General features: G+C 34.1%; 1 protein-coding gene across 1 annotated transcript; it reads left to right on the forward strand.

Moving 5' to 3' along the window:
• Window positions 1-9,459: 9,459 nt before the first annotated feature.
• Window positions 9,460-10,911, forward strand: CBG00698 (the record flags this gene model as incomplete). Its single annotated transcript, XM_045241908.1, has 3 exons — window positions 9,460-9,531; window positions 10,104-10,395; window positions 10,448-10,911. 3 exons carry the CDS (start codon window positions 9,460-9,462, stop codon window positions 10,909-10,911), a joined length of 828 nt encoding a protein of 275 aa, XP_045091598.1.
• Between the last annotated feature and the right edge of the window lie 18 nt (window positions 10,912-10,929).

Raw genomic sequence — 10,929 nt, forward strand, 5'->3', positions numbered from 1 at the left:
GTTAGTGGGTTGACGTTGGAAAAATATGAAATGCATTAAATTCAACTGATAAAACGATTTGTTTATATACTAAAATTTTTCGAAAAAAAAAAAGAATCACATGAGAAACCACAAATTCTGGAACATGGGAATAGGTCCAAATGAGTCATATTCCATCAAATTTTTATAAACAAATAGTCAAAAATTTTAGAATTTTGCAGAGAAAAATTTGGATCATCGTTCGTGAAAAGGAAGAGTAATGGACCTTATTTTATTACAGTAAAACCTAGGCTCCCTCACTTTCAACTTTAACTTAATTTATCTCGGTTTCTGTATAAGATATAAAAAAGTTGTCAACAAATAAATTGTTTATCATCCTATCAGAAATATTTCATCAGTTGACAAATTTTTGATATCTCTCACAGGAAGCGAGATAATTGAGCACAAAGAGCACGTATAGGGTGGGCTTGCAAATACGGTAACCTAACTTTGAGTCAATTTATCTCGGTTTCTGTGACATATATAAAAAATTTGTCAACTAATAAATTGTTTAACATAATATCACAAACATTTTATCAGTTGACCTCTCACATGAAGCGAGATAATTGAGATCAAAGTTGACAGTGCAGAGCGCTGCTATTTCAGGTTTTACAGTTTTGAGTTGAAAATAATCAATGACGAAAAAGTACTGTAAATTTTGCTGGATAAAACTTTGCAAACCTACTAAATAAATGCTCCAATTTTGTGGTTGACAGTTTTTTTGTATATTTCTTAGTTTTTGAGACATGCGCCTTTTAAGATGAAAGCCGCTACAGCGCCAGAGGAGAGGAGGCTACGGTATTTTCAAAGGCGCACATCTCCAAGACCAATAAAGTTTAAAAAAAGTTGTCAACTACAAAAGTAAAGCTCTATTTTTGTTTAGTAGATTTTAAAAATTTTCAGACTCCTTCTTCATAATCTACACTGTTTCGTAGGCGTCCAAAGTTAAAACCCAGAAATCTCAGAACCCCCTCCCATAAGTTATCCTTGAACCGTTACTTTTTCATTATCCGCCCCGCGAAACAAAAAAACATAGTGTCAAGTTGTATTTCTTTTTCTAATCAGGTCATTCCAAAATACTTGCCTATATGAGAAGAAGACGAGGTGTCAATTAGTTGACTGATGGCCGAGAATAGGGAGCCATTGGGAGGGGAAAGATTGATTGTTCCGTTTACGGATTTTTGGGAGGAAGAAGGGAAGGAGAAGAAGAGAAATGAAGGTGTGGATAATTTTCATGAAGCAACAAGAAATAATAGAAAATATACAAGATGATGAGAAAATGAAAAAAGAGGACAACAGTTTAGAGGAAGAGGGGGACCGGGGGAAATTAGCACCTAATCGACACCCGCTTCTCTTTGTTTTTTTCTTTACCTACCCGTGTTTCTATTGTCCAGAGGACAACGGGGCATATAAAAATAATACGATAATTTTTTTTCTAAAAAATGAAATAAAAGATTCTGAAGACTGGAAGTTGAAGGAAGAAAAAGTTGGGGTTCCAGAATACTGGATTCCGTAAAACCTGTAATAGTATAATAGGGGCCCTCACACTAGCGACTTTGAGTACGTATATCTAATGTCACGAATATCAAAAAATTGTCAAGTGATAAAATGTTGCTGGTGATATGATAATCATCTTATCAATTGTCAACTTTTCAATATCTTTGACAAGAACCGAGATAAACCGGATCCAAATTAGAAGTTAGGGACCCCTCCTATTTCAGGTTTTTCGGTTTTTTTGAAAATTCAATGAACAAGATTCGATACTCTAAACTGATAAAATGGAATATAAAAAAAACAGTTTGGAAATCACATGCTGAAAAAAATAGGCGGAGCTTATTGAAATGAGTCATCATAATTTTCAATCAAAATATTAAAAGATCAAAAATCGAAAATCCTGGAAAACATCTTTAAATATGGGTTTTCAGGATTCGTAAATCCATAAATCAACAAAAATTAAAAATCTACGGAATCTAAAAATATGGGAATTCAAAAACCATAAATCCACAAAAATCGGGAATTCTCGAAATTCGAAATTCTAAAATTCCTGAATACCGTAAAACCTGTAATAGAAGGGCTCCTGACTTTGAGCTTATGTAACTCCGTTCCTGTCAAAGATATCAAAAAGTTGTCGACTGATAATTTGTTTATCATAAAACCACCAATATTTTATCAGTTGACCTATTTTTGATATATCTTACAGGAGCCTAGATAAATAAGCTCAAACTTTACAGTACGGCAATAACACAGCTACTTGAATGCTTTTAAATGGTTTTTAAATCGTCTGAGCAATATTGAAACTAGGAAATTTCCTAACACTCACAAACCGTTAGAATGAAAATTTCCTAAAACGCATGCTGAGCAACGCTGAGCAATAAGTCACCCACTTCTCACCTATACCGATAATAGAGCTTACAAATCTCAAGTGTTTTGCGTTCCTAGGAATTTCCTGGCTTGTTCGGAACTGTTAATTGTAACAACAAATAATAATTTGGTAAGTGTCAAGTGGCTTTTGAGTATTATTTCGAAATTGCTAAAGAGTGGTTACAGTAATCCTGAGGGGTACTGTAAGTCGCAAAAACATAATTCCTCCTGAGGAACTGCAGTTTGGCATACTGTAGTTTTTGACTTCAAATGATCACCGGAAGCGGAGAAATCTGAAAAAAAAGAACGATTAGTCATTCGATTTACTAAATATAATGTGATAAATTTACGATAAACAATTTCAAATTTTGAAAAAAAAAAAACCAAAAAAAAAATAGAATCATGGGATTCTGGAAGAATTGAGTCATAAAAAAGAACAATGAGAGCGAAAATATCGAAATTTGGGAATTTAGAAAATCAAAAAACAAGAGATGCAGTAATAAAAATTTTAGAAACTTCAGATACTTAGAATCTCAAAAGCACGAAAGATACCGTATTTCCTCTAATAAAAGCCGACTTCGCTAGCTTTGAGCACAATTATCTCGGTTCCTTTGAAAGATATCAAAAATGTGTCAACTGATAAAATATTTCTGATATTATGACACATTTTTTATTAGTTGACAAATTTTTAATATCTTTCACAGGAAATGAGATATATGAGCTCAAAGTTGACGGATAGAGTGGCCTTCAATTTAAGGAAGTATTTAAAAAAAGTTACAGGCTCTAAAGTTCAAAATTACTAAAAAGTAGGATTTGCTGACAGAACCTGAACATAATGCCAAATTTCACAAATCTTCGAAAAGAGAAAAGTTCCAGAAATCTACATAACGGATTCCAAAAACTTATTAAAACACCTTTTCTCCGTACACGTCCCGCCAAATTTGAATAAGTCAACAAAAGCTTGAAAGGAGAGGGATTAGCAAAGTGTCAAGTATATACCACTTTGACGGGAAAGGGGGAAACTGTAAAATAGAATAGAGCCGCGTTGTTATTTGTCATGCTCAACGGTAAATTAAGTGTGTACGCATGTTTCTGGTAAACATTGGAATGAGGGACAAGTAATGGATAATACCGGAAAGTATTGCGTAAATTTTTACTCGGAAAATGTTGGTATGTTTATCTGGATGTCCGCAATAAATCAAGGATAGAAATTGACATGATCCTTTGGGAAAAAAATAGTACCCGACGAAAATACCGTATCTCCTCTAACGGAAGAGCACCCAAGCGGTCATCTTTGAGCTTAATTATCTCGACTTCTGTGAAAGATACTAAAAAGTAGTCAACTAATAAAATATTTTTGTGATATGATTAACATTTCATCAGTTGACCGCTACTTCACATCTTTAAAATAAATCGAGATATAAGGGTATGTTTACGGTAAGTCATTTTTGACATTTTCAGTGGGAACTAGCCAAATTCAGATTCCTGAAAAATGAGTCTAGAATTTTTCGAGTTCTCTGAAATTATTAGAGTATACTAAACAAACATAGAGCTTCATTTTTCCAATTGACAACTTTTTGTAGCTTTTGTGGTTTTGGAGATATGCGCCTTTAAAGTTGGTGACGCTTACAAGCAGCAAGAGAGACAGGAGAGGAGGACTTCGTATTTTGGATACGCACATCTTGAAAACCAAAACAATTGCGAAAAAGTTGCCAATTACCAAAATGAAGTCTTGTTTTTGTTTAGTATTTTCAGAAAGTTTCAGACAAATCGAAAAATTTTTTCCACCGAAAAAATCAAAATACCGTATTTCCTCTGATGAAAGCCCACCCTAAATCATCCTCTTTGAGCTCAATTATGTCAGTTTCAATGAGAGATATCAAGCACGTGCCAACTGATAAAATATTTTTGATTTTATGACAAACATCTTATCAGTTGACAACTTTTTGATATCTTTACAGAACTCGAGATAACTGAGCTCAAAATAGACGTATAGTGTGGGCTACTATTCAGACATTTACAGTAAGCTAAATTGAAAAAAAATCAGGAGGTTGCAAATTCTAATTTAGAAAAACTATGTAAAAGTTTCAATAAAAATCGAAAATTTGAATTCAAAAAATGCGAGAAGGAAAACAGAGGAGATTGAATGATGGTAAGCGGATTTGCGGATGGAATGTGTACGGTTTCACACGTTTTCGAAACTTCCTCGATCTTGAAAGGATCACGAATCACTGAACATTCTGAATTCATATATCCGCAATTTCTTGTAGATTTAGCTAACATCATCATAACCTCCTACCTCTTCCGAATTCTCGATTCTAGAAAAAAGAAACGTTCGATATGACATTACTGTTGAAAGAGAGAGGGATTACGCAACAGGATTTCTACAGAGAAACCGAGAGAAAATGAGAAAAAAGCTACACTGATGATGCGCGAAAAATGGGGAAAAAGACAGAAAGATGACAGAAGATGAGAAAAAAGGATGGGACCACAATTACCCGCCGATGCCCAAGTTTTGTTTCTTTTTTGTCATGGATAGCAAGAGAAGATGGGGGAAATGAGAATTGAGAGGAGAAAGAGAAATAAAACATTCACTGAAAAAAACTGGAGGAATCTCAAAATCCCGTTTTAGAACTTTCAAAATCTTGAAATTTCAGATTTTTGGAATATCTGAATGTCAGTTAATTTTTTTTTGGAATCCTGGAATCCTGGAATCTTTGAATTACCCTCTTTCAGAAACTCAGAATCTCAGAATCGCAGAATCTCAGAATCTCAAAATCTCAGAATCTGAAACTCTCAAAATCACAGAATCTCAGAATCTCAAAATTTCAGAATCTCAAAATGTGGCGTCGTGAAAATTGAAAATTTTCACGAGAAACTCTTCTGAAAAACTCGAAAAATCAGAATTTCAGAATTTTCAAAAGCTAATTTAACCACTGCAATCACGGGTCAACGATTTGAAATTTCCAAGAAAACCGGGTTTTTGTATTTTCCTCAAACGCATAATAGTTATGACCTTTATACTTTTTCACCTCAAAAAATTCCAAAACCATGAGGATGCATCTTTTTCAAAAATCTGGGTCAAAATATCCATTATCAAAATTAAGAACCGTCACCCAAAATAAATTTTTACTACCTCCTCCGCTTCTTTTTCTTCCCATTCTCCACTAAAAAAATGAAACTGGTGGGCTTTTGTAACCACTTTACGATCTCCTATCCCTCCTCCTCATTCCATTGTTTTCTTTTCCTCATTTTCCAAAGAACTACTGTACAAGAAAAAAAAGCTATTGCGAAATTAATCATTTTTCCTCAAAAAAAAGTTGAAAAAAAGCCAAAAAAAGAGAGGCAGAATCAGATGAATTTGGGATGAATTTGGTGGTCCGTGTTTGTCAAAAAAAAGCTAAAGAAGAGAGAAAAATGGAGAAGAAAAAAAAGGATGGTTAAATTGATTAGAATTGACAAAAAATAGGAGAGAGGGAAAAACAGAAACAAAAAACCAAAGCAATTCACGAAGGGATTAAAATTGGTTTAGTGAGAGGTCGACACCAATTTTTGGTGCGTCTGTCTGTGTATCGGTATGTCCAATGAAATACAATGAATGTCCACAGGAAATGAGTAAAAGGAGGAATGGGTGATAGAGGAAAAAACAGAACAAGTTTCGATTTCATGGACATCGTAAAAGGTGGAATATGAAGGAGAAAAAGAAGAAGAAGAAGAAGAAGACCTCAGGAAGAAGAGGGAGAGGAAAATATTTGACAAGATAGGAAAGGAAAAGGAAATCTAGGAAGTTTGGAATCCCAAAATTTGTAAATTTCAGGTTTTCAGAATGAAGATAAGATTCCATTTCTTTCATGATTCTGGAACCCTAGTTTTCAGAATTCCCCGAATTCTGTATTTGCTTTAATCCAAGCCAGCCCTATAAGTACACTTTGAACTCAATTATCTCGGTTTATTTGAGAGATATCAAAAAATGGGTAACTAATAAAACATTGGTGATACTATGATACACATTTTATCAGTTGACAAAATTTTGATATCTTTTGAAGGAACCGAGATAATTGAGCTCAAAGTATACATACAAGGTTTGCTTCTAAAAAGTTCTGCTACTTCTAGACCCCCCCCTTTTTTTATCAAAAAGTACAAAAGAAGTTTCAGGAGTAAACCACACTTATTCAGAAACGGAACTTGATACCCCTCTCCCAACAATACAAAAAAGCGGTAAACTTTTTTGATTAAAAAGTACAATGAGTAATACTTTCTGTCATCCTCAAGAAGGAGAAGAAGTAGGTCAAAATGCATTGTTAAAAATGGTGAAATTTGGAAATTTTGATTTTAAGACTTCTGTCAACGTTGAGCTTATCTTAGTTCCTATAAAAGATATCAAAATATTGTCAACTAAAAAAATATAGCTTATTTTATCTATTACACGAAATGAGAGATATGTGTTCAAAGCAGGTAAACCTCGACATTTGAAATTCCAGAAACTTTTATAAAATTTACTCTGAAATTTAAAAAAAAATCAGGTTTTAAAAATGGACCAAAGGAAAAACATGTGCTGAAGGAGAAATCATAATTTTCTAAGAAAAATGATGAGTCGAGGAGAGGTATAGAGAACAAACAAAAAGGGAGGTAAACTGTAAGAAAAATGAAAAATAAAGGGAAAATCGAAGAGAGACAGGTAGACATTTTTGGGGAGGGGGAACAAGTAGCATCTTTTCTATTTTTTGTGTGTTTTTGAAAAGAAAAAATCAATTGAGGTTAGAGTAGTGACCTCGAGAGTTATTTGAAATGTTGAATTTTTTTATTGCGGTTTTTTTTCTGTTGTCGATTTTTGATTTTTTTTTCTCTTGCGATATTTTTCGTTTTCTTTTTTTGGTCCTTCTAGAAATCTCAGAAAGTGCTAAAATATTTTTTCAAGTTTCATTTAGATTTCCATTTATTTTGAATCTACTGAATGAATCCTTTTTGTTTTTTCGATCCCGAGAATCTCAGGATTAGGAACTTTAGGATCTCAGAATTCTTAGTTTTCTTATCTCTTGAAATCTTAGTTTTGAAATTTCCCTGAAATTTCGCAATTTGAAAATTCAAGGTAACCAGAATCTCAGAATCACAGAATTTCAGAAGTCCGGACTTCAGAGCTCGCAGTTTCAGAATTTCAGAATTTCTGTATTTCTGGAATCTTGAAATCCTGGAATCTTGGGATCCGGGAATCCTGGAATACTGTAATCCTAAGATCCTGGAATCCTGAAATTCTGGAATCCTGAAATTCTGAAATCCTGCAATCCTGAAATCCTGGAATCTTAGATCCCTAGAATTTCTGAATCTTGGAATTTTAGAATTTCAGAATTTCCGAATTTCGGAATTCTAGAATTCTGAAATAGGTGGTTTAGAAAGGTTTTTCATAATCTCAAAACTCTCTCAAAACAGAAAAGCTTCAACTGTTTCGAAAAACTACAAAAAAAACAGTTCTAAGCTTTCATAATCACCATTTTCCATCTTCTAATTTTTCTCACTTTTCCATTCACAAAAAAACTGTCCGAAAATGAAAAAAACGTTCAAAAGAGGCCCGAAATGAGTCAGAAGGTGTCCAGTTACAAGCGAAAACAAATAAGGATACTTTAAAAGTTTAAAAGGTCTAGAAATTGAATTTGTCAGACACGGTTTTTGACTGAAAATGGTAGTCTCGGGGTACTACTGGGAGACCATAGAAATTGAGAATTAATTAGAATAGAAAAGAAAGAAGGAGGAGGAAGAATGAAAGAATAAATAAGATAGGCTTCTATTGTTGGTGGTTCTTTTGTAAAGGAAACGGACAACCGAATCGAAAAATGGGAAAATGGTTTTTTTTTGGGAAAAGAAGAAGAAAAGGAGAACTGTTTCAGATGACAAAAAGATTAGAAATTTCCAAACGTTGACCTCTTTGAGAATCGGTGAAACCTGTAATAGAAGGGCCCCGCACTGTTAAGTTTGAATTCATTTATCTCGGTTTCCATAAAAGATATCAAAAATGTGTCAACTGATAAAATCTTTGTGACATTATGATAAAAAATTTATCAGTTGACAGCTTCCTGAAATCTTTTACAGGAGCTGAGATAAATTGGCTCAAAGTTAAGCATGGAGCATTTCTGTTACAGGTTTTTGGGTGTCGGAAAGTCAGGAAATTCAGGGTTTCTGGATATCAAAAAATTATATGATTATTTTTGAATTCTATAATTTGAAATCATAAATTTCGAACTTGTGGTCTCTGAATTGCAGAATTCCTACACACTTCAATCATGGAGTAAATTTGAAAATCTCAAAATTCATAGTTACAAGAATCTCAGAATTCCAGAATTCTGGAATTCCTTTGTTCAAGAATCCCAAAATCGTTGAATTTGAAAATCAAAAACTCCTTCAGAATTCGAAAAATTTGAAGTCTTTCAATTTCAGTTCAAAAATTTTAGCCTGGATGAAAATCAATAAATCCTGAAATTTAAGAATCCGGGGGTCCTACTTCCTTGAATCTCGAACTCCTAGAATTCCCAAGTTTCAGAATTTCAGAATTTCAGAATCTAAGAATCTCATAATTTCAGAATCTCAGAATCTCAGAATCTCAGAATCTCAGAATCTCAGGATCTCCGGATCTCAGGATCTCAGGATCGCAGAATCTCAGAATCACAGAATCTCAGAATCTCAGAATCTCAAAATCTCAGAATCTCAGAATCTAAATTTTTTGAGTTGCAAAATTCTCCAAATCTTAAAAGCTTCAATTATTAACTGCTTATAATTCCAGAATCCGAGAATTTAAAAATAGCAAAAATAAAAATTGCTCGATATGAAAAATTCAAACATTTTGAAGATTTTCAATAACTAGCGAATCAAAAAAAAAGACCAGGCGACCCTAAAAAAAGATAGAACAATAGTGAAATGAATATCCCAAATATCCAATAAGAAGATATCGATGCTCAAAGAAAACACGAAGAAAATTGCTCAGCTCGTTTGCACAATATTTGCTTAAATGTTGTTGAAACAACACAGTGCCCTTCTTCTCGCGCACTCATTCAAACTAAAACAATTGGGAAAAGATGATGATACGTACATATGATCTTGAGTACTTTTCAAACAACACGGAGTCATGCCGTTTGGAAACTGGCTTTTCGAAAAGGAGCCATTGCGCAATTTCGAAACGATGATCCCCTATTAGCCAGACAAAGTTACAGTATCAAAAAGAAAAAAGCGCGAAAAGAATTTGAACAAACATTGAAAAACTGCATTAGCACAGGAGAACAATCAGTGATTAGAGAAGAATGAGGAGAAGAGACAATTAAAATGAAAAATTGCGATTCTTCTTTCCTAGATAGATGAATTGCGAGATAAGGAAATTGCGGATGGATAGAAAAAGACGGATAGCTGATTCCGAAAAGGGCGGGATCTCAACAGTTGGATGATGAGAAGTAGGAGATGATGACGAAGCGCAAACTAATATGAATATGGCGGGAAAATTAGATGATACTCAGGAATGAAATCAAGAAAGGGAGGAAGAAGAAGAAGAAGAAGGAGACGTTATGCAATCTGGAATTCGTCCGATGATGATGGCTTTGAGAAAACAGACTCCTCGGATGATTTGCAGGACAAACAGACACACAGAATTTCCCAGAATCGTGGAACTTCGGAATCCTAAAATCTCAGAACCTCAGAACCTCAGAGTCTCAGAATCTAAAAGTTTCAGAGTCTCAGAATCCCAGTATCTCAGAATCACAGAATCTCAAAATCTAAAATTTTTGAATTGCAAAATTCTCCAAATCTCAGAATCTCAGAATCTCAGAATCTCAGAATCTCAGAATCTCAGAATCTCAGAATCTCAGAATCTCAGAATCTCAGAATCTCAGAATCTCAGAATTTCAGGATCTCAGTATCTCAGAATATCGAAATTTCAGAATCTCAGAACCTCAGAGTCTCAGAATCTCAGAGTTTCAGAGTCTCAGAATCTCAGAATCTCAGAATCACAGAATCTCAGAATCTCAGGATCTCAGGATCGCAGAATCTCAGAATCTTAGAATCTCAGAATCTCAGAATCACAGAATCTCAGAATCTCAGAATCTCAGAATCTCAGAATCTCAGAATCTCAGAATCTCAGAATCTCAGAATCTCAGAATCTCAGAATCTCAGAATCTCAGAATCTCAGAATCTCAGAATCTCAGAATCTCAGAATCTCAGAATCTCAGAATCTCAGAATCTCAGAATCTTAGAATCTTAGAATCTCAGAATCTCAGAATCTCAGAATCTCAGAATCTCAGAATTTCAGAATCTCAGAATCTCAGAATCTCAGAATCTCAGAATCTCAGAATCTCAGAATCTCAGAATCTCAGAATCTCAGAATCTCAGAATCTCAGAATCTCAGAATCTCAGAATCTCAGAATTTCAGAATCTCAGAATCTCAGAATCTCAGAATCTCAGAATCTCAGAATCTCAGAATCTCAGAATCTCAGAATCTCAGAATCTCAGAATCTCAGAATCACAGAATCTCAGAATCTTAGAATCTCAGAATCTTAGAATCTCAGAATCTCAGAG

Source organism: Caenorhabditis briggsae (assembly GCF_000004555.2).
Source record: "Caenorhabditis briggsae complete genome, chrII, whole genome shotgun sequence".
NCBI lineage: Eukaryota > Metazoa > Nematoda > Chromadorea > Rhabditida > Rhabditidae > Caenorhabditis > Caenorhabditis briggsae.